This window comes from Monodelphis domestica, chromosome 4 (genome assembly GCF_027887165.1).
Source record: "Monodelphis domestica isolate mMonDom1 chromosome 4, mMonDom1.pri, whole genome shotgun sequence".
NCBI classification, from domain to species: Eukaryota; Metazoa; Chordata; class Mammalia; order Didelphimorphia; family Didelphidae; genus Monodelphis; species Monodelphis domestica.
In genome coordinates, this window is record NC_077230.1 from 432,333,479 (window position 1) to 432,356,444 (window position 22,966).

A 22,966-nucleotide genomic window follows, 5' to 3' on the forward strand; every position below is an offset into this window, starting at 1 on the left:
CTGTCAACCTTTTTGATTTAATCATTTGGGAATCTTTTTGATGAGAACTTAAGCTTCAGAAGGTGAGAAGTTGTTCCCACAGGCACTGCCCCACGGGGCAGTGCTAGACAATTTGGAAACTGATTGGCCCCTGTGAAGAGGGGCAGGGACAAGAAGTCACCAGAAAAGCAAGGCCCAAACACCTTCAGAAGGAGATGGTCTTGGAGAAGATAGTCTGAAGAGATTGTCTTCTGGAGACAGTCTTCTGACTGGGGAGAGTCTTCGAGGGAGCTTCGCTGGAGACTGGCTTGGATTGTGGGCTTGGAGCTTGGCTTCAACTTGGACTCTGACTCCTGGACTGCTTCATTGGGTGAATGAAAGGCTGACTCCTTTCCTAACTTCATAAAAGACTAGCTTCCCTGCTGGAGGAGACCATGTGGTTACTCACCACCAGCCTTCCTGGTTAATCTCTGCCTGGATTAAGCAGCCCCGGAGCAAACATTTAGGTTGATGGGATAGAGGACCTCTCTAACCTCCTCACATTTTTCTACTTTAGTGTTTCCTCTCCATTTTGTAAATACATTTCTGACTTGAGTTATAGTAAATACTGGCGACCACATACTTTCATAGAATTCTTATCCAACCATTAATGTTTAACCCTTACAGGAAGGAGTAGGGAGCGGGAGGGAAGAGAGATGAGAAGGAAGTCCTCTGCAGAGGGACCCCACAGGAGACACGCTCCGCCTTCTCTGCCACTCCCGCTCTCTCCGTCCCTGCTGCCCACCAACAAGCCCTACGGATCTCTTCCTTTTTTAGGATGTGTTTTTATTTTAAAAGCTTTACTTTCTTAGAATCAATACTATATCGGGATGGGTCCAAGGCAGAAGAGCAGGAAGGCTCAGGGAATGGGGGTGAAGTGACTTGCCCAGGGTCACACAGCTAGGAAGTGTCTGAGGCCAGACTTGAACCCAGGACCTCCCATTTCTGGGCCTGGCTCCCTACCCACCCTTGCTCTACTCTTAATGGCTGCGGTGACCTCCACTCTCCACGCCAGGACCAGCGGAGGGTTTTCAAACTTACTTTGAAATATTTCCTTTTTCTCCCACTTCCAGGTCAGGACAATTTGGAACCTTCTAAAGTTCCGAGCTCCGGATTCTGAGCGGCCCCAAGCCCCTCCCCCGTCACTGGCATGGGCGCCAGCGGCTGGGCACCGCTTCCTGCTTCTCTGTGCCCAGTGCCCAGCACACAGCCCTCCTCAGGCTAGCGCCTGGCACGCAGCGTCCCTTTGGGATTCCCTCAGAGGAGGGAGCAGAGGGGGAGGGGCCGGGCGGAGCCAGCCCCGGGCACGGGCACGCGCAGAGAAAGGACTTGGTAGGAGGCAAAGTGGCGCATGCGCGCTCTTCCCACGGCACGGCCCCACCGAGCTTCCCAGCGGCCTCAGCGCTCTGCCCTTGGCCCCAGGCCGCGGGGCGGCTCCGAGCGCGCAGGCGCAGAACGAGGGGCAGTGGAGAGCGAGGAAGTGGAGGGAACTGGGGGAGCGAGAGGTGAGGGGGGGGCGTGTGACGTCACGGGCCGGTGGAGACGGGATTGAGAGAATTGTGGGGGCGAGTGTGAGCGACTGTGAGCCCGCGCGGGCCCTCTGGGGCGGGGCGTCTGTCCGGCCGGCGCCCCCAAGGCCGCGCCACTGGCTCCAGCCCCTCGGGGGAGGCCCGGGCCGGCCTCCGCGCTCGCTGCCAGGCGGCCCTGGTGCTGCCCCGAGTGCACCCGGCTGAGGGGTGAGACCGCGGGGAGAAGGGGCCGGAGGGGCAGGCGCGGTCCCTAGGGAGCCGAGGGGATCCCCAGGCGCCGCCGAGACAGGACGGGGAGGGGCGGGGGCGAGACCGGCCGTGCCCGAGGCTGCCCGAAGAGGCCCCTGGGCGGAGTGGGAGCGCGGGCCACAGGTTTGGTCCAGGCCGCTGGGTGCAGTTCTGCCTCAGTTTACCCGTCTGTAGAAGGGACGGGATCCTGTGTGCCCCGAGGAAGCCCCTCTCTAGCCTCTCCTCCGCACGCACCAGGGGTCTAGACAGGCCCAGATTAGGGCCCAGCTGGGCTGCCCCTTTGTCAGAGTGGGGTCCAGGGCTGGCACCTTCTCCTGCCGCCTCCTCCGGAAGCCCTCCGGGCCGGCCCTTCCCAGCCCGGCTCTGCCGGCGCTCCTCGCTGACCCCGCCCTCCCGCCCCCAGGCCTCATGTCTCTGAACCTTGTTCTTCCCCGGGAGGGACGCCGGGAGGAGGAGGACGACGTCGGGGCGCCGGACCAGGTGAGTCGGCCCTTCCGGGGTCCCCGGGCTCAGCGGGCGGCCCTGAGGCCTCCGGGCCCCGCGGGGTGTCCTGGGCCCGGCCAGCAGGTGCACCTCCCTTGCAGGCCGCCGTGTCCTTCCGGGACGTGGTCGTGGACTTCACCGAGGAGGAATGGGGGCGCCTGAGCCCGGCGCAGTGGCAGCTCTACAAGGAGGTGATGCTGGAGAACTACCGGAACCTCGTGTCCCTGGGTGAGGCCCGCCGTGGGGGGAGGCCCGGGGCTGCGCCAGTGTCCGGCCTCCGTGCCTTTGTCCGTCCGGGGCTGCCGCCGGGCGGACTCCTGTCAGTGGAGGGTCGGGGGGTGCCACCCTGTGGCCCCCCCAAATGCCTCCATGGTTAACGAGGCACGTGGCTGGGCACATGGGGGGAGCCGGGCCGAGGTTGCCCCCCAAGTGCTCTGGGAGGATCTCGTGTAGAGCTGGGCTGGGGGGGGCCCAGGAAGGGCAGTTTGGGGCTGGGGGCCGGCGGGGCCGTCCAAAGGCTGCTGTAGTCACGGAGGCCTGTCAGGAGGAGGCAGGCTGGAGCAAGCCCCAGCAGATGCCTCTCCCCGCCCCGCCCCGCGGGTCCCTCCCCACCTCGCTCCCTGACGACACTCCCGTCTCTCTTGTGGGCCGGAGAGCGTCCTCACCATCGTCCTTTGGAGGAGGCACCTCCTGGCAGGACTCGAATCCGCCTCCGCAGGGTGGCCTCCCGTGAGCCGTCTTTTGTCACCCCTTGTTCTGGGGGGCCAGGAGGAAACCCCGGCGGGGCCCCCATTTCGGGGCCTTGCGCGAGGCTGCAGAATCTTTGGTTAGACTTTTGGGGTCCCCGGCGGGGGTGCCCGGCCAGGGCATCACTAACCCCCTCCTCCTCTTCTCTTCCTCCTCTGGGCCTGGCCGGACCATCTCGCTCTCCTTCTTTGGAGGACAAGCAGCTCCTTCCTCAGAGCATCCAACTAGGTGGCACAGAGGATAGCGCTCTGGACCTGATTCAGGAAGACTTGAGTTCAAATCCTGCCTCGGACGCGTACTAGCTGTGTGACCCTGGGCAAGTCACTTAACCGCTCCCTGCCTCAGTTTCCTCATCTGGGCCATCCCAGCACCTATCTCCCGAGGCGGTTGTGAGGATGCTGTAAAGGGTTTTGCAGACGGTGGGCTTTCCGCGAATGCTTAGCACCTCCTGTCACCCCTTCCGAAGGGCCTCCAGCGCGTCGCCCCGCGATACTTCCTCCTCCGTTTAGCACTGGCGGGTGCAGACTGGCCGGGTCCGGGGAGGGCGTTGGCCAGGGCTCGCCTAGTTGGGCCCAGATGGGCTCCCGGCGAGGCCAGGCGGGGGATCCCCGACGCCCGGCCCTGAGCGCGCCTGGAGGCCGCCCCTTCCTCCCTTCTGCTTTTTCAAAAGGAAATTGGAAATAAATGCTTAAGTCCATCCACAAACGTGCCATTGGCTGCTCTTCGTGCCAGTCAAGGAAAGACCAGAAGGAAGCGGGCCCTGCCTCGGGGAGCCGATGGGCGACCACGTGTGCCCCAAAGCGGCCGGGCGGGGGAGACGCCGGGGCCAGGCACACGGGGGGAGAAGGGGCTTTGGGGGGGCCGGGGAGGCGCCCGGAGAAAGGGGAGACGCGAGACCGACGCCTCCGCCAGCACGGAACCGTCCTAGTGGGTGGACGGCCAAGGAGCGAGCCAAGGCCGGAGAGCCCAAAAGGCAGCCCAGGAAGCGCCAGCCCCGGCCTGAGGTGAGAGCCTGGGCGGGCCACGGAGGGGCTCAGAGGGCCTTCTCCCGGGATGGCTGTTGGGCGACCCGTGGAGCACTCGGAGTGTTGGCCGCTGCGAGAGCGAGATGGAAGGCTTGTGTGCGAGCGTCGCGGGGGCTCCAGGGCGCTGCTGGGGGGCTTCTCTTCTCCCCACAGCTCTGTCCTGGGCTCCAGGGCCCTCTGCAGCCTCCTTCCCGGCAGCGCCCGGCGCCAGGGCCTCCTCTCCGTTTTCTCGGCGTCGCTTCGGGTTGCTCCCCTTTGTCGGGAGAGCAGTCCTGGCTTCGCTTTCTCGCCAGCGTCCTCTTCACGCCGGCCCTCGAGTGCGCCGAGACATCCGGTAGAGCCCAGAGTGAGCGGGTGACTTCCTGCCGATCCTGGCCTGAGCTACCAGCTCTCCCTCCGGTGCCATCTCTGCTCTTGGACGTTCCCTTGCACCCAGCCTGCTTAGTTCGCCAGAAACCACACACGGCTCCTCCCCCTTCTGCTCTGGGTCGCCTGCGTTCTGAGCCTAACGAGCCATTTCTGCCTCTTGGCTGGGTGGTTGGCAGCAATCCCCAGGGAAGGGGCCGCTCGCTGGGGCCATGCCAGTCATCATCCGAGCTCAAATCTGGCCTGAGGCTGTGTGACCCTGGACCAGTCACTTCACCCTGCTTGCCTTAGCTTCCCATTTACAACCTGGAGAAGGATAGGGCCAACCACTCCGGGATCTTTGCCAGGAAAACCCCAAATAGGGTCCCAGTCAAACGCAGCTGAACAACCAACGACCTAGTCAAGAGGATTCTTGTCGCTCTTCTGAGATGGAAGCGCCATCGCGCACTGCACGGGGTGTCAGATTCCTCCTCCTTAGATGGGAGGACGAAGGTCATTCTAGCTTGGGCCTGCCCTGGAGGAAAGGAGAGGCGGTCACTGTTCAGTTTCACATCCTGGTCCAGAGAGGACCGCCCAGCCCCCAGGACAAGCCCTGGAACAGGGCACGGACAGCCGGACGACTTCCTCGGTAGCCAACGCCCCAGGCACCCCTCCTGGAACAGCTGCCCACCGATCAACAACTCATTTCGGGAGAGCTTTCCCTTTCCTTCGGAGTGCCGGCCTTCCTTGCTCCTTCCCGCTGGCGACACCTGCTCCCCAAAGCCCGTTGGGGTTTTCCCTGGCCCCCTCTTCCTTTGAGGTTCACTCGGGCCCAGATCTCCCCTGGTCGGTCTCAGGAGCTCCCTTCCCTCCGCGGGGCATTCACTTCTCGGTCCCCTCCCACAGGACCTCGGCGTGCCTCCTGAGTCTCCCCCAGTACTCTAACCTCCGAGTTCTTTGCCTGGCTCGCTCCCCGGCCAGACGTAGTCCTCCGCTCGATCGGCAACTCTGACATGCCCAGATCGGATCACAGCCTGTTGGCCTTCACGATACCCAACTGCGACCTGCAATTCTTGCCCACTGGCTACACTCTCCTCTTTTCCCGTCTTGACCCCTCGGTGAGCCAGTTCTCTACCTGCCTTCTTGAGTCCTTATCCCCATCCCCAGGCACAGAGCCGATTCTGCCTGGCTGAGTGTCAGTCCCGGCTCCCTCCCACCCTAACCCCAGTCCTGCCTTCCCTCCGGCATGCATGCTGCTGAATGAAGCTGGGGAAAACATCCCGGGACAATTCTAATTGGGTTCCTTACAAACTTGTTACCTGACCTCCACTGGGCCTTCCTTGCTACCAGACGATCCTACTCTACCTCCCTCATCAGCTCTCTCCCACTAGGGCTCTTCCAAACCTTCTCATCCCTCCCTAAACTTCCCATGGCTTCCTGTGCCCCACCTCTCAGCCGACAGGCATGGGAGCCATTTGCTGGGACCTCCCTCTTCCCCTCTCCTTGTCTGCCATCACCCAGACGATTTCCACCTGGTTCACATAAAGAGGTGGACCTTACTGAAGCCAACCCCTCTACCGGCATGAGTGCCTACCTTGCATCCCATTGGCCTCCTTTGGACTGGCCCCTTCATTACCCCATTCTCCTATCTTCAATCCCTCCCTGTCTAATGGCTGGTTCCCCACTGCCTCCAAACATGCCCATGGCTCCTCCAGATTCAGAAATTCCCACCCTTGGTCTTAGAGAGTTTATGTCACATGCCTCTCCCCTCTGGGACTAAACTTGTGAAGGCAGTCTACACTAGACCTCTCACTTCTCTTAACTCAGCTCCAACTCTCCACCTTATCACTCCACACAAACTGCTCTTTCTTTTTTTCTTATAATTTTATTTAGTCAATTAAGAACATTATTCCTTGGTTACAGGAATCATATTCTATCCCTCCCTCCCTTCCTGCAGCTGACACACAATTCCACTGGGTACTCCATGTGTCCTTGACCAGAACCTAGTTCCATGCTGTTGGTGTTTGCACTAGGATGTTCCTTCAGAGTCTACATCCCCAGTCATGTCCCCTCGACCCATGTAGTCAAGCAGTTGTTTTTCTTCTGTGTTTGCTCCCACAGTTCTTCCTCTGGATGAGGAGAGCATCTTCCTCATAAGTCCCTCAAGATTGTCCTGGATCACTGCATTGCTACTAATAGAGAAGTCCATTACCTTCGATTATACCACAGTGTATTAGTCTCTGTGTACGATGTTCTCCTGGTTCTGCTCCTCTCGCTCTGCATCACTTCCTGGAGGTTGTTCCAGTTCACATGGAATTCCTCCACTTTATTATTCCTTTGAGCACAATAGTATTCCATCACCAACATATACCACAATTTGTTCAGCCATTCCCCAATTGAAAGGCATCCCCTCATTTTCCAATTTTTGGCCACCACAAAGAGTGCAGCTATGAATGTTCTTGTACAAGTCTTTTTCCTTATTATCTCTTTGGGGTACAGACCCAGCAGTGCTATGGCTGGATCAAAGGGCAGACAATCTTTTATCGCCCTTTGGGCAGAGTTCCAGATTGCCCCCCACAATGCCAAACTGCTCTTTCCCAACAGCATGACGATCTCTTAATTGCCAAAGCCTGTGACCTTTTTGCAGTCCTCATCTTTCTTGACCCCTCTGCCAACTTGGACACTGTCAATCACTGTTCTTAATACTCTCTTCTCTGCAGGTTTTCGTAGCACTGCTGTCTCCTGGTTCTCCTCCTACCTGCCTGAGCCCTCCTTTGCAGAGACCATCCAGATAATACCTGCTAAAGTTGGTGTTGATGCAGTTAGCACCTCTGCTCACCTCCACACTGGCATCTCCAATTGGATATTCCATAAACATCTCAAACTACGTTTGTCCAAAACAGAATTCATTCTCTCTCCTCCTGAACCTTCACCCCTTCCCAACTTCCCCCTTATTATAGAGGGCACCACCATCTTCCCAGGCGCCCAACCTCACAGCCCCAAGTCCTTCCTGTAACTGGCCCCCGTAGCCAATATGGTGCCACGGCCTGTTGATTTCACCATTGTAGCATCTCCTGAATTTGCCCTCCTCTCTCCTCTGACGCTGCCCCCAGCCTAGTGCAGACCCTCATCATCGCACACCTGGCCTATTGTAATAGCCACTGCAGGGCAGGGGTCTGCCTGCCTCAAGACTCCTGGCCTCTCTAGGCCATCCTCTAACAGTCAACACCTTCCCAAGTCCTAACCACCTCATGTGCTAGTGGCTCCTTGTTGCTTCTAGGATCAGAGGTTCTGTTTGGCATTCAAAGCCCTTCATGACGTTGTGCCCTCTCTCTTGTCTTCTTACACTTTGTTCTCCGAAGTATTCTTCCATCCCCGACCCTGGCCTCGGCTCTGACGGAAGGCTTTCCGTTTCCCAAGCCGACTCCCGACCTCCCTGGCTTCCCTTAAGTCCCAATTAAAACCTCATCTTTCCCAGGAAGCTTTCCCCAAGCCCCTTAATTCTCGTATCTTCTCCCTATTTCCTATTGGTCCTGCACACAACTTGTCTACTTGCTATCGCCCCGCCTTAGACTAGAAGTTCCTTGAGGGCTGCCTGGCATACAGTAGATGCTTCATAAATGTGGATTCACTCACTGTTCTGGACAGTTGTGTGTGTCACTGAGCATTTTAGCGCTCAAGGTCACGTGGTCCGTATGGGCCAGAGGTGGGACCTGAACCAGGTCTTCCTCCCTCCCTAGCCATAGGCGATACAACGTCCCGCCTGGCACATAGGAGGCCCTTCATCTGGGTCTGCGGGATAATGGAGTCAAATGACTGCCAGGTGTCCAAGTACCTCCAAGCCTCCTCGTCCCCCCCTGCCCATCCCCCAGGACAGAGCTCTCTCCTTTCCTCTCCCATGGGCAGGGCTAACAGAGGGCAAACCAGACCTGATCTCCCGGTTGGAACGAGGGGAAGAGCTGCCGGCCTGGGATCTGCACAGTGGAATCTTGAGAAGCTCTACCACATCTGAAGGATGGACTTCCACCAGGCACCTAGGAGCTAATGGATGGAGCATCCTGTCTGGTCTGTTAGGTACAGCGTTTCTGGCGTAAGGGATAAGGGGAGCTATGGCCACACACTGAGGGGGCTGTGCTGCTCAAGCCTGAGCGAACCCAGACGCCTCACCCTCAATTTTCTTACCGGTAAAATGGGGAGGTTTGAATAGGATCTCTAAATTCCCGTCCATCGCCCCTCTCTCATCTGTCCTGCACCCAGCTGCCCAATCAGGATTCTAAAGCTCAGGTCACCCCTGCTCAGTAAGCTGGGGTCGAGTACCCCACACTCCTAGCTTGGCATTCAATGCCTTCCATAGCTCAGTTCTTAAACATCCCTTCTCATCATGCCTTTTGCAGTCCAGCCGCACTACCCTTCTTGCTATTCGTCCCCAAGGGTCATATTGTCACACCTTTGCATAGGCTGTTTCCCCTTCCTGGGGTTCCCTCCCTCTTCCCCTTTGCCTCTTAGAAACCCTAATTCTTGCTGAGCTCCCTACCCAAGGCCCATCCAGCTGCTAGGGCCTGCCCCCACCCCTGAAAGTGCTTGGAATTGCTTTATATGTTTTTATATGTGTACATATTATCTCCCCAATAGAATATAAACTTTTTGAGGAAAAAAAGAAAAAAGGAAGAAAGCCTAAAACGTTCACTGAGCGGAGAGGCCGTCAATATATTGATTTGGGGAACAACTTTCATCAGAGCATCTATAAGCACCGAGGATCATGGGATTATGGTGAATGTGGGAATCTCTCTGACACCTACACCCTCCCTAATCCGTATCAAAGAACTCAGCCCTGTTACTTGGGAAAAGGTGGACAGAATTTCCAGAAGAAATCATTTCTTCTTCAAAACCAGAGACTTCACACTCAAGAGGAGGCTTTCATGAACTTTCCAGCCATCATGAATCACGAAGGGAATCTCAATGATGAGAAATATAAATGCGGGCAATGTGGCATTTCCTTTCGGTGGATCTCAGTCCTTATCGAGCACCAGAAAATCCACACTCGTGATAAATCCAATGACTACGAGGAATTTGGGCAGGTCTTCGGCCAGAATTCAGATTTTGTTAAACTTGAAGGAACTCCCAGTGGAAAGAAACCATATAAGTGCAAGGAATGTGGAACAGCCTTCAGTTGGCGCTCATACCTCCTGGAACACCAGAGAATTCACACTGGCGAGAAACCTTATAAATGTAAGGACTGTGGGAAGGCCTTCAGGCAGAGCTCAAGCCTGACCAAACATCAGAGAAGTCACACTGGTGAAAAGCCATATGAGTGTAGCAAGTGTAGGAAAACCTTCAGCCAGAGCTCATCCCTTAATCAACACTTCAAAATCCACACCGGGGAGAAACCTTACAAATGTAAGGAATGCCAGAAGGTCTTCAGGCAGAAGTCACATCTCATTCGGCATCAGCTAATTCACACTAGAAAGAGAGCTTGTGAGTACAAGGAATTTGTTGAGACCTTTAGCCAGAGTTCAGGCATTATTAAATATGAAATAAACCATGATGGAGAGAAATATCAAAGAGCTCACACTGGTGAAAAACATTATGGATGTAAGGAATGTGGCAAGGCCTTCAGCCAAAGCTCAAGCCTTAATAAACACCAGAGAATTCACACTGGAGAGAAACCGTACAAGTGTAAGGAGTGTGGAAATGCCTTCAGGCAGAACTCGCATCTTATCCGGCACCAGAAAATTCACTTTAGGAAGAAACCTTATTCAAGTCAAATCAGCAAGCATTTCTCAGGTGTGTGCTATGTGCCCAGCACTGTGCTAACTGCTAGGGAGTCAAAGAAAGAAAGAAAAACCAGTCCCTGCTCTCAGGCAGCTCCAAATCTAATGGGGGAGAAAATCTTAATGCAAGAAATGTGGGAAGGCCTTGAGCCAGAGATCAGACAGTATTAGATGGGAAAGAATTCACAGGGAAAGAGGCCATAGAGGTTTAGGGAACAAGACTAGTTGGAGCTCATACCTCATTAAACAGCAGAGAACTCACCCCGGAGAACGGGAAGACCTCTAGTCAGAGCTCCACTCTTACTCATCGTCAGAGGATTCATGCTAGCGAAAAGTCCTAGAAATGAAAAGATTTCGAGAAGGGCCGCCCGAATATGGTTCTTATCAAACACCGGAGAGATCACACTGAAGAGGTTTCTTTTGAACGCCAGAAAAGTGGCAAAGCCTTCATCTAGACAGTAGCCTTAATCAGCATCGAAGAATTCATTACTGTACGATCTAATATGATAAGCATTTATTAGGTGCCTACTGTGTGCCAGGCACTGTGCCAAACCCTGGAGATACAAAAAGAGGCAAAAGAGCCCCTGCACTTAAGGAACTTCCAATTGAATGGCAGCAACAACAAACAATAAGCAAGGCTTATAGAGGATAAACGGGAACTAAGAGAGGGAAGGTGCTAGAAGGAAGGGGGTTGGTGCGAAAGGATTCCTGTAAGAAGTGTGACTAGTTGAACTGAAAGGAAGACAGGGAGTGAGTAGTCAGAGCAAAAGAAGGAGCACGTTCCAAGCAGGGGGGAAATGGGGAACTGCCAGAGGATGCCTGGAAGGGAGAGATGGAAGAACTTGGCCAGGGAACGGCAAGGATGTTGTAGGGAGTAAGGTCTAAGGAAACATACTGGGAAGGGAGGAGGTAGGGCTAGGTTATAAAGTGCTTTGGACACCAAAAACATTTTGTATTTGATCCTGGAGGCAATAGGTAACCATTGACGTTTTTTGAGTACACGGGTGGCACGGTTAGATCTGTATGTTTAAGAAAATCATTCTAGTAACTGAATGGAGGCTGGACTGGGGTAGGGAGAGTCTTGAGGTGGGAAGACCCCCTCCCCCCCTCCCCCCCCACTGCCCAGCCCAGCAACTACTGGAATAGTTCAGGCATGAGATCATGAGGACCTGCACCAGGATAGGGGCAATTTCGGAGGAGAAAAGGGCATATTCAGAAAATGCTGTGAAGGAAAAAACTATGGGTGTTGGTGCCATGTGTGAGATGGGGACTAGTCTAGGAAGGACACCTTCCAGTTTGGGAACCCGAGGGCTTAGAAAGACGGTTTTGTCTTCTATACTGATGGGGGGGAGGGGGAGGGAGGAGGGGGGCGATAATGAGCTCTGCTTTGTAAATATTGAATTGATACCCATTGGACATCCAGCCTGAGAAGTCTGAAAGGCAGTTGGAGCTGTAAGATTGGAGGTCTGCAGAGAGGGTTGATTTGAGGATCGTAGCGTAGAGGTGGTCATTAAATCCCTGGAGCTGAGGAGATCCACCCTGGAGTAGTACAGAGGGAGAAAAAGAGGACCCAGGATAGGACCTGGAGGGACATCTATAAGCAGAGGGGAGGATCTGGCAGAGGAGACAGAGTCGTGGTCAACCAGGAGAGGGAGGAAGGGTGGCCGAAACCTAGAAAGGAGAGTATGGAGAAGAGTAATCAAAAGAGTCAGGATTGAGAAAATGCCATTAGACTTGCAACCAAGAGAACCACTTTGGGGGGAGAAGTCAGATTGTAAGGGATTAGGAGGAGAGGAAGTGGAGGCGGGATTGTAGACGGCCTTTTCCAGGATGTTGGCTACAAAGGACAGAAACCTAGGATGATAGTTGGCAGGGATGGAAGGTCAAGTGAGGGTCTTTTCAACATGGGGGAGACGTGGGCATGCTCATTAGCATTCGAGAAGGACAGATCGAAGATAAGTGAAAGGGGGATGACATGCAGAAAGGATGGAACTGAGGCCACTTGAACAAGTAGGGGGCCATTGCTGATCAGGAGAAGGGTCAGTGTTTGAATTTGCTCAGATCTTCCCAAAAGCCCAGGGAGGGGTGCCATGATTTATTATCCCTATGTTATAGATGAGGAAACTTCAGCAGTCAGACATTCAGTGACTTGCTCAGGGTCACACAACTAGTAAGTGAGACTGGACTTGAACTCGTCTTCTTAACGCTTTATCCACTGTGCCATGAGCTGTGGCCAAGAGGTTCAGACATGAGAATCCGAATTCTGGGAGCAGAAGCTCCCAGAACTGGTGATTCGGAAGGATCAGGTGAGAGTTTTTCAGGATAGGACAGACATGGGCGTGCTTGTAGGCAATAGAGAATGAGTCACCAGAGAAGAAGAGTGACAATGAGTGGGGATGGCAGAGGGAGCAATCTGGTGGAGGAGGCACGATGGATGGGGTCATTTGGGCAGGTAGAGGGGTCAGTTGATTAGCAGTGAGGTCTCTTCATCATGAGAGCCACGAGCGAAGGAAGAGAAGGTGGCAGAACACACCTGAGGGATGGGAGATGAGGAAGAGGGGGAAACTCCATTCTTTTCTATAAAATATGAAGCAAGGTTTTCCACTGAGAGCATGGGGAGGTTGGGGTGGGGGGTGGGAAAGGGAGCTGATAAAGGAGGGAGTGTGGAGTTGCCTGGCAACAGTGGACGACACCACAGTTGTGGGATTTTTCTCTGCCTTCAGTGGCCTTTGTGTAAGAACAAAGGCAATGAATGGTGGGAGTGATCCAAGGCTGAGAGTAATCCGGGATAGTTAAGGGGGCGGGGATTCAGGCAAGGACTCCGTAGAGTTGAATAGTTCAGCAAGGGGTCACGATGGGGAGAAGAGGAGAGAGTGGCTAGTATAGGAGAGATGGCCCAAGAGGGAATTGAAGGGCCAAGGGATTGGAAAAGGAGATTCTGTAAAGGAAGGCAGGAGAGGCAAAAAGCCAGTAAATTGTGGCCAGTCAAGGGACAGAGGTGGTTCTTTTGTGGCTGAGGGCAAGATTGTGCTATGACCATCTTTGCATGTGGCTGAGGGCTGGAGGAGTAGCTCCTGGAAGGTAAGTAGTGGAGGAACTAAGTGTTGTTTGAGAATCATTCCCAGGTATGAGGGCAGGAGTTGGAGGGGGAAATTATGAGTCCGAGGGCAGCTAGATAGCACAGTGGAAGACACCTGGGTTCTAATGTGGCCTCAGACTCTTCCTGTGTGACCCTGGGCAAGTCACTTGACCCCCATTGCTAGCCCTTGCCACTCTTCTGCCTGGGAACCAATACACAGTATTGATTCTAAAACAGAAAGTGAGGGTTTAAAAAGACTTGTGAGCCCGATACTGATCTCATTGAGGAAGGAAGGGAGTGACCTGAGGATTTATAGACAACTGCTACCAGGACTGGGGGGTGGGAGGGTGGGGAGATGAATAGTATGAACCTCGAAGGAAGAGAGTTACTGAATGGAAATGGCAATGGGGAACAAAGGGGATTCCGTGGTCGCCTCTTGACCAGTGAGCTGATGACAGGGAGTGAATAAAGGGTAGCCAGCGCCGGGGAGGCTGGGTTATTGGGAGAAGCCGGGAGTCAGTGAGAATAGATGGAAGGAGTGGGAGAGAAGTAAGTTGAAGGGAAGTTTGTTACCTAGGAAGGAAGCATTTCAGAGCGACTAGACGAAGGGCTGGGTGAAGTTAGGTTGAAGTTTTGGGGGTGGAGGTGAGGAGTGGAACTCGAATAATGCTCTGTAGGAGTTCAGAGCCACTGGGATGTGAAGGGAGTGACCATCGCTGAGTGGAGGGCGGGCGCCACTCCTCTGCTGTCAGAGAAGGAGGATCCTCACCTCTGTTCTCAAAGAAGACGGAAGGCCTGGAGATTCGCCATATCCCAGTTGGGAGCCTGGGCTGGAGCAGGAGGTGGAAGATCTCTTTGGCTGGCACAATGGAAGTAGTTGCTTTGGGACAGATGGAAGTGGCCTGGCCTGGCCCGGCCCCTTTCCTTGAGGATCATGCTCTGCCAAGAAGGAGATGGAAGGCTCAGGGTACTAGTGTGCTTCCAGTCCGTGGCTTTCTCAACCTGCCAACTTGAGCCCAGTTAATGAAAAAAGATGGATGTCCAATAAAAGGGAGGCTCTGGAAGCATTCTCACAGGAACTGTAGTACTTGTGGCTTTGTTGTCCGTTGAATCTCCTGGCTCATGGTTTCCCCATCACACTTGTCCGTCTTACTTCTCCTCTTCTCCAGGTTTTTGGGACACAACCCTCCCCTCCAGGGGTTCTCGGTGTTTTGCTGTAGGACCATCTGACTGGCTCTTGCCCAGTGGAGCTTGTCCCTCAGGGCTCAGTCTTCCATCTTCCTCTTTTCTCCTTCTATACTATTTCACTGGGGAAAAACCAACCAACCAACCTTGTCCCATGGTAAGACGTGGGAAGACCTTTATCTGGAGATCAGTTATAATGAGATCTATTAAGAGTGGAGGGAAAACGGGCAAATATAAGGAGTGTGGGATGGCAGCCAGCCAGCCTTCAGCCCTCCTTAACATAAAGTAATACTAAAGAGGAAATCTGAATTGAAGTAAGTAGAGAACAGGTGCATCTCAGCTCTTAATGACAACATGATTTAATTCCTGGTACCTGGACCCCATAAATGTGGAGACTGAAGAACAGCCTTCATTGGGAGCATAAATCTACTCAGGAGGGGGCAGCTGGGTAGCTCAGTGGATGGAGAGCCAGGCCTAAAGATGGGAGGTCCTGGGTTCAAATATGGCCTCAGATACTTCCTGTGTGGCCCTGGGCAAGTCACTTAACCCCCATTGCCTAGCCCTTACCACTCTTCTGCCTTGAAGCCAATACAGTGTTGATTCCACATCACAAGGTGAAGGTTTATAAAAAAAATGTTACAGAGAGGGGGAACGGATTGTCCTCCAGGAGATCTATCATATGGAAACAAAGTGCCCAAAATAATGTGTAATTTTTAGCCACAGGAACGAACACAAATAAGATAAACAAGGTCTCCAAGCCATAAAGAAATGGGTTTTTTAGGGGGCAGCTGGGTAGCTCAGTAGATTGAGAACTAGGCCTAGAGATGGGAGGTCCTAGGTTCAAATCTGGCCTCAGCCACTTCCCAGCTGTGTGACCCTGGGCAAGTCACTTGACCCCCATTGCCTAGCCCTTACCACTCTTCTGCCTTGGAGCCAATACACAGTATTGACTCCAAGACGGAAGGTAAGGGTTTAAAAAAAAAAAGAAATGGGTTTTTTGCCAGAGGGCTGGTCTCACAATAAAGCCGGGTTTCTGGTCAAGACCAAAAGACCCCAGGCCTTGTGTGAGAGGACTTCTTTATGCCCCAGGAATATCACAGTTTATGAAATAGCCCAAGACAGTGATAACAATAGATGTGAATTGGTTCAAGTCATCAGGAAATACTTCTCATGGGTAGAAGTCACTTAATAGACAAGGAGGGGAGTGGGGGGGCCTGAACCCTACTTTCTAATCCTGATGATGTATACTAGGGTGTACAAAGGTGAAGCAGTGTCTTCTGACGGAGACAAAAGCCTCTCTGGTGGAGGGTGCTCGCTATAGCAGTTTTAAGGCTAAAGCTAAAACTGCGGCCTGTGCTAACTGCGACTACTCTAGTTCAAAACCTTAACAATGTATACTAGAATCCTCACTTAGGCTAACATCATTCAACTGTCTTAGAATTACAATTGTGACTATCTAAAGACTAGTGCTGACATTAAACTCTAATCCTCAATAAGGACAAATGTGGGAGAACTTTGGTGCTGTGCATCTCTCGGGGAGGGCAGTTCACTCCTTTATGAAGGCAGCAGAACAACTTGGCACCACCCTGAAGGTGCCAGAGCTTCCGCTCCTCACTCCTCTTGGACATAGTTCAGGAAAAAATTGGAGCAGAGAACAGTATGAAGAGCACAAGAATCATAAAGAGGAGACTGCATTCTCCTCATTGGGAATCAGTGAAGAAAGTCCGAGATGATAAACAACTTTAGCAAAGTCACAGCATGGAAACAAAATCGACTTTGTGGCCATTTCCATGCCAGTCCTTTGGCAATGGGGCCAGAAACCAGGCTCTGGAGGATGGAATCCTCTCATGCCCTGGAACTCCTCCCCTTGCTTGCCCTCCAGCTTGATTTGTGGTCTAGAGTCTTGAGAGAAATAATGAGAAAAGGTGTGGATGAAGGAGATCCCATTTCAAGTTTTATTATAAAATGGTAGTCATCAAAACCAGGGATCTAGGGGCAGCTTTGGGCAAAGTTCCAAATTGCCCTCCCGAATGGTTGGATCGAGTCACAGCTCCACCAGCAATGCATTAATGTCCTGACTTTGCCACATTCCCTCCAGCATTCATTACTTTCCTTTGCTGTCATGTTAGCCAATCTGCTGAGTGTGAGGTGATAACCTCAGAGTTGTTTTGATTTGCACTTCTCTGATTATCAGAGATTTAGAGCACTTTTTCATGTGCTTATTAAAAGTTTTGATTTCTTTATCTGAAAACTGCCTATGCATGTCCCTTACCCATTTATCAATTAGGGATTGGCTTGATTTTTTTGTGCAATTGATTTAGCTCTTTGTAAATTTGAGTAATTAGACCGTTGTCAGAGGTTTTTGTTATGAAGATTATTTCCCAATTTGTTGCTTCCCTTCTAATTTTGGTTACATTGCTTTTGTTTGTACAAAAACTTTTTAATTTGATACACAGTATTGATTCTAAGACAGAAGAGGAAGGTTTAAAAAAAAAAGCCAAAACAAACAAACCAGGGATCTATGTGGAGCAGTGGAAAGAGAACTAACCTTGGTCAGAAAGACCTGAGTTCAAATCCAGTATGATACTTTCTAGCAATGTGATTCAAGGCAAGTCACTTTACCCTGTTCACCTCTGCCCTCCTCTGTAAAATGAGCAGAAAAAAATGGCAAACCACTTCACAATCCCTGCCAAGAAAGCCTCAAATGTGGACCCCGGAATAAGTCACAAAACTATTGGTTTGGTGGTTTGGTAACCCCATAAAACCAGGAATGCATCTGGCAGTATTAGACCAGATAAGGAAAGACAAAAACCAAACTGGAAACTGTCCAGCATTTTATGTGCCTGAAGATCCGCTTGGGGGGGATGGAGGGGAGGGGGACCATTGCTTTTGTCCATGGAGACACAGCACTGTCTGTCATGCCACAGCACCCCGAGGGTGCCCCTCCTCAACTATTCCATCTGAGCTCACTAGGAATAAGTACCGCCTTGCTCATTTATTCTTCATTTATGTACTATTTGCTTTATTACACAGTATTTCATTCCCATTATTATGTAGTAAGCACTTAGTGAATGCTTTTGCATTCATGCATTCATTCATTTTTTTTTTTAATCCAGGGCCCAAGAATGGCAAGGCCTAGGCAAAAGGGGTTAAGTGACTTGTCTAGGGTCACACAGCTACGAAGTGTTTGAGGCCAAATTTGAACCCAGGCTCTCCTGCCTTGACTCTATCCACCAAGCTACCAAGCTGCTCCCATTCATTCATTTTTTACTTTTTGACATTTCAAACTTCTGGGAAAACAGGGACACACTGAGGCAGATATCACGCCTGGGGCCACCTCCGGCTCTATAGCTTGTATACTTCGTAAGTAAACAAAAATTAGAGTGCGATAGCAGCCTGAGCAATGAAGGTGGCACCAGAAACAAAGCAGAAGGGGAGAAGGATCAGGTCTCTTTTCACAAGTACTCAGGCCTGGCTGCTGGTGTGCAAGACAGTTTAAACTCTCCCTGTCCATTTTAAGTCGATCAAGAACCTGGGCAGTGCTAGGCAATTGGGAGACTGGTTGATTCCTGAGCTACGATGAGGAGAGCTGATGGGTGGAGAAAATGGCGTAAGTGGGAGCCTCTGGGACGCCGAGCCTTCTTTTGTGGGCTTTTGCCTCGTGGGCATGAGCTCTGGGGAGACTCTTGGGAGTCGTCTTTTGGCATCGCCGTGGACAGCTCAGCATCTCTGGAGGCTTCGGATTTCGGCTTCCTCACATGGACTTTGGGTTCTGGTGAAGGTTCCGCTTTCTGCACTGGAGACCGACCCTGCCTGCTCGGGTGAGACTCTTCCCGCCTTTGTCGGACTTTGGTTGTTGAGGCACCTGGATGGAGACATTCTCATGGCATGGGCTGGGGCGATTTTCACTCACAGTCCGACTTGGGCCATTGGTAGCCAGGCAGTCAGCATAGTCTACGTCCCTCCCACATTTCCCTCTCAATGTCTCTGTTTCGCTGTAATAAAGCTCCCATTTTCATTATGAGGCTGCTAAAGGAAGAGTCGGTGGCCTGAGAAAAAGGGGAGGAACCTCCCAACAGATTAGCCAGGCAGCTTTCTACGATCCGATTTGAAAGCAAAAAAATTCAATGAAACCCAACTGAGAGGGAAGAGCAAAGGGGAGGAGGAGGAGGTCAGCCTCGGGCATCTCTGACTCATCTGGTCAACCCGGAAAACACAGAACCCCTAAAGTAGGCAGTAAAAGGCCGTCTTTCCGCAGGGAAGAGATAGTGTTCAACATTCGACCAGACGCTGGGGCCAGTGTCCGAGAGGACCACCACGCCACATGATTCTCTAAGAACAAAAACTGGGGGACGGATGGACCTTTGGGGGAAGTATGAGGGATCGGCTCCACCAGGGCTACAAGGAGATGAGAAGCCCAAGAGGCCGAGGCTTTACAATGGATACTAAGGGGAAAGGTCCAGCCAAGGGGGGGCGACCTGGGAGAGGACTTGGATACAACGGGAGAAACTTCCAAGGCACAAAGGGAGTCGGAGTAGGGCTCTAAGGGGGTAAGAGAAAGCGCAAACTGTCTCCAAAGAGATTGAGGGAAAGATCTGGAGTGTGAGGGGCTTGTGGGAAGAGCTGTTGCGGCTCCTGCTTCTTGCCTCCAAGCTGATGAGAAGCAACTGCTCTGGTTGGCTCTCCTTCACCTGTTTGCTTGGAGCGCGTTGGAGGTTCCTGCTCCTGGAGAGCATCATGAAAGCGATCCAGCTGCCCTGCTGTCTGACGACTTGGCCAACGTAAGCCAAAGGTCCCAGCAGTTGGGCTCTGGGCCCTTTACCTCAGGAGCTGACCCCAGCCCAGCCAGTTTGAGCCCATTCTCAATAGCTTTTTGGAGACAATTTTGAGGGTTACCTGAACAACAGTCTGGGAATGAAGTCTAGGGAGCTAGGTAGATGCGCAGGTTTTTAGCTAGAACAGGGAGCCGTTAGGAAGTTTTAGAAGATCAGAAGAGCTCTCTTGTGAGAGGCGTAGATGGTTGGCTTGGAGAGGTAGAGCTTAGTATTAGGGACACCTGCAAGGGGGGAAAGGGGGCTTGTTTCAAGGTTGGACTGGATTATATTTTAAAATAGAGCCACCAGGAATTTATATTCATTCCAAAGAGATTTATTTACAATATATAGAAAGAGTGAAGTAAGAAAATCAGAGAGAGGATAGGGTCAGATATCTAGCTTAAGCACTAAGTAATTTACTCCCAGCCCCGGACTCCCTGGGCAGGGAATTAGCCCCTGGGCCTCAGCAAAGCTGAGGACCTGAGGAGGTCTCTCTCAAGAGGTAAGTCTCTCCCAAGGCTAGTTTTTTCAGAAAATCCAGCAATTACGAGTCGCACTCTTAAAACACAATTTCACTCACCACGTGTCAGTCCAAAGGAAGAGATTTAAGAATAGCCTCACCAGAAACAGGGCCTTGAGTCCAGTTGGCAAATTCTCCACCAGCCTCCACTCCAAAGAATGAAGAACTCCAATAGAACTCCACTCAGGAAGTTGTCGCTCCCTTTTAAAGACACTTTCTCTTGCGTCACTTCCTGTGCCTTCCTCCACTTTTTATGTAGACAAATCATAGTCTAAACCCTTGCTTAGGACTGCCCAGGAGGCAGTTAGTTAATTCTGATTCGTCAGCCACTATTGCACACACAGGTCACAGACCTCCCACCTAATGATTAAGTGGGATGTTTACACTTTTGGTGATTAGATCTAAAAATGGGCAGGGGTTACACTTTAATCTTCACAATCAGGGGAGAGTTAAATTTAATCTTCACACACCTTATCTTGTTTATCCATTTTCTATCCTTAATCTACAAATAAACAGAAATAGTGTGTTTTGTTTTGTTTTTTTTTTAAACCCTCACCTTATGTCTTGGAATCAGTACTATGTATTGGTTCCAAGGCAGAAGAGTGGTAAGGGCTAGGCAATGGGGGTCAAGTGACTTGCCCAGGGTCACACAGCTGGGAAATATCTGAGGCCAGATTTGAACCCAGCACCTCCAGTCTTTAGGCCTGGCTCTCAATCCACTGAGCTACCCAGCTACCCCCAGTGTGTTTTTCTAAAGAGAGTCTCTTGGGGTTTTGAGCTCACTGGTCCAAGGAAAGTTTCCTAGGTGGATTTTGACCATTACTCCACCTTGTCCTTTCCCTATTACCTTTTCTTTTTCAGTACCTAAGATTTGATTCTGTCTACTACTCCCACCTAAGCTGGGATCATCAAGTACTTTAAGGTCTGTTGTTCAGTCTGAAACAAAGTCAGCGTGGGACTCAAGTTCTCAGGGGAAAGGAGAAAACTTGGGGTTCCCAAAAACCCAGTTGACACCAGGTGCTGGGAATATCCATAGAGATATCCAATTCAAGAGCCCTTCTCTGGGCATTGTTGACAAGTTAACAAGTGTTCATCATTTTCAAAAGAGTGCAAATGACTAAGGACCATATGAAAACATGCTTCAAATGGCTCATAGTCAAGAGGCTGAGAAGATAAAATGATCCAGGCCCAGAAGGCAGCAGGAAGACTGCCACAACCAGATTGGGGAGATATAAATTCTTTGGAGACTGCCTCTTCATTTATTTGGGTTTATTAAATAATTAAAAAGAGGGTCAGAGAAAGAAAAGGCACCAGCCCCACATGGCCGCTGTTCCCTTGGCATTCTCCTCCCTTATCCAGTGCTTCTCTGGGTGGGCACTCTGCCAACTGCATGGTCATGCACCAGTGCCCACCTAGCCGTCTCCTCTCCCCACAATCCACTTCCCTTCCCCAGCCTGATTTGAGGCTCCATGTGACATCACTTTTCGGAGTCCCTCGGATTTGGTGGGCTCCAACCTCAGTCCAGATGAATGGAGGTCTTCTGGAGGCCAGGGGTCAGTGGGAGGAGAGGGGAGCTTCTTCCAGGAGCTAGGAGCTGTAAAAGGGAATTCTTCATTCTGAGTTTACACTTGTGAAAGGCAATCCTTTATTCCCTTTCTCTATTTGGAGTTAATACTAACTTAAGCATCCCTACTTGGATTGTGAAGACAGGATGAACTCTCCTTTGCCTACTTTTGAATTGAATCAACAAAAGATTGAACACCCTACTTAGTACTAGGTGAGAAGCCATCAAGATACTTAGAGAACTCACAAGTCATTTACTTAGAGAGATCGACCCTTTTAACTCAGTCCCAAACTTGTGAATCCTATGATCAGAGTTTACACCCTCAGAAACTCCATCAGCCAGGAATCTGTGAACCCTTTTGATGAGTATTCACCCCTCCAGAAGGTGAGAACTGGTTCCCACAAACACTGCCCCCTTGGCAGTGCTAGACAATTTGGAAACTGTGATTGACCCCTGTGAAGAGGAGCAGGGACAAGAAGTCACCATAAAGAGTCATGAATCCGGCAGCTTGGGTCAGGCTTGTGGAGACGATCTTCTGACTTGAGTCTTCAACAGAGCTTAGTTAGAGACTGGGGCTTGGATCATGGACTTAGAGCTCAGCTTCAGTTTGGACTCTGACTCCTGGACTACTTCATGGGGTTAGGGAAAGGCTGACTCCTTTCCTAGTTTCTGAAGAGACTAGCTTCCATCTTGAAGAGGCGTCATGATTACTCACTACCAGCCTTCCTGGTTGAGAGCTAATTAATCTCTGCCTGGATTAATATAGGTTAGATAACTTTTCTATCCCCTTCACATTTCTCTACTTGTTTTCTCTCTATTTTGTAAATAATCTTTTTATTTGAGATATAATAAAATATCAGCAACCATATAATTTCATAAAATTATTGTCCAACCATTAATTTTCACCTTTACAGAGCCCAGCACCGTGGAACCCCCCCCCCCCTTCCCGTCTTAAGTCGATTGCTGACAAAGAAGTCAGATTGGGACTGATCGTAGCCTCATGCAGAGGATGGGCTCTTTTGGTAGGAAACTTTCCCTTTCTAATCCAAGGCCCATTTTAGGGAACCAAGGACTGGACTGTGTCCAACTCATTCTCAGTTTGGAATTCTGGAAGAAAAGTGCCCTGGTGTAGTCTCCTCTTTGCCTCAGCTATCCCAGTGGCTGGGCACACTGCCCCAGGAGTGTGAGGCCAGAGAGCCAAGTGGTGGTGGCAGCACTCTGGGCCAGCAAAGGATTGGAAGCAAATTGGGTGCTCATCGAATGGGGAAATGCTTTAGGATAATGCTATGTGCGTGTGATGGAATATTAATGTGGCACCCTATCATGTGGAATTAAAAGCAATGAAATGATGACGGGAATTCTGGGGGAAAGCAAGCATATATTAAGTGCCTACTAAGTGCCAAGCCCTGTACTAAACATTTGGTAAATTTTTTTAAAACCCTTACTTTCCGCCTTAGAATCAATACTGTGTGTTGGCTCCAAGGCATAAGAGTGGTAAGGGCTTGGCAATGGGGATTAAGTGACTTTCCTAGGATCACACAGCTAGGAAGTGTCCGAGGCCATATTTGAACCCAGGACCTCTCATCTCTGGGCCTGGCTCTCAATCCACTGAGTCACCCAGCTGCCCCCAACATTTG

The 22,966-nt window shown here is 51.5% G+C and overlaps 3 protein-coding genes across 3 annotated transcripts in view; 2 read left to right on the forward strand and 1 right to left on the reverse strand.

Annotated features, from left to right (window-relative positions):
* LOC100025123 (zinc finger protein 383-like) overlaps positions 1–1,283 on the reverse strand; it is a 32,910-nt gene extending 31,627 nt beyond the window's left edge. The window contains exon 1 of the mRNA XM_056825597.1: positions 1,060–1,283. The gene's annotated coding sequence lies outside the window, so the exon portion shown is untranslated. The remainder of the gene's footprint in view (positions 1–1,059) is intronic.
* Positions 1,284–1,354: 71 nt separating this feature from the next.
* On the forward strand, positions 1,355–3,731 carry LOC100025145 (zinc finger protein 69 homolog). The gene is made up of 3 exons (XM_056825639.1): positions 1,355–1,523; positions 2,200–2,276; positions 2,381–3,731. The coding sequence occupies exons 1-3, from the start codon at positions 1,370–1,372 to the stop codon at positions 2,654–2,656; spliced, it is 507 nt and encodes a 168-aa protein (XP_056681617.1). The 5' UTR covers positions 1,355–1,369; the 3' UTR covers positions 2,657–3,731.
* Positions 3,732–5,531: 1,800 nt separating this feature from the next.
* Positions 5,532–14,325, forward strand: LOC130458816 (zinc finger protein 239-like). Its single transcript, XM_056825630.1, has 3 exons — positions 5,532–7,284; positions 8,303–8,470; positions 9,029–14,325. Exon 3 carries the CDS (start codon positions 9,316–9,318, stop codon positions 10,336–10,338), a length of 1,023 nt encoding a protein of 340 aa, XP_056681608.1. The 5' UTR covers positions 5,532–7,284; positions 8,303–8,470; positions 9,029–9,315; the 3' UTR covers positions 10,339–14,325.
* Positions 14,326–22,966: the final 8,641 nt, after the last annotated feature.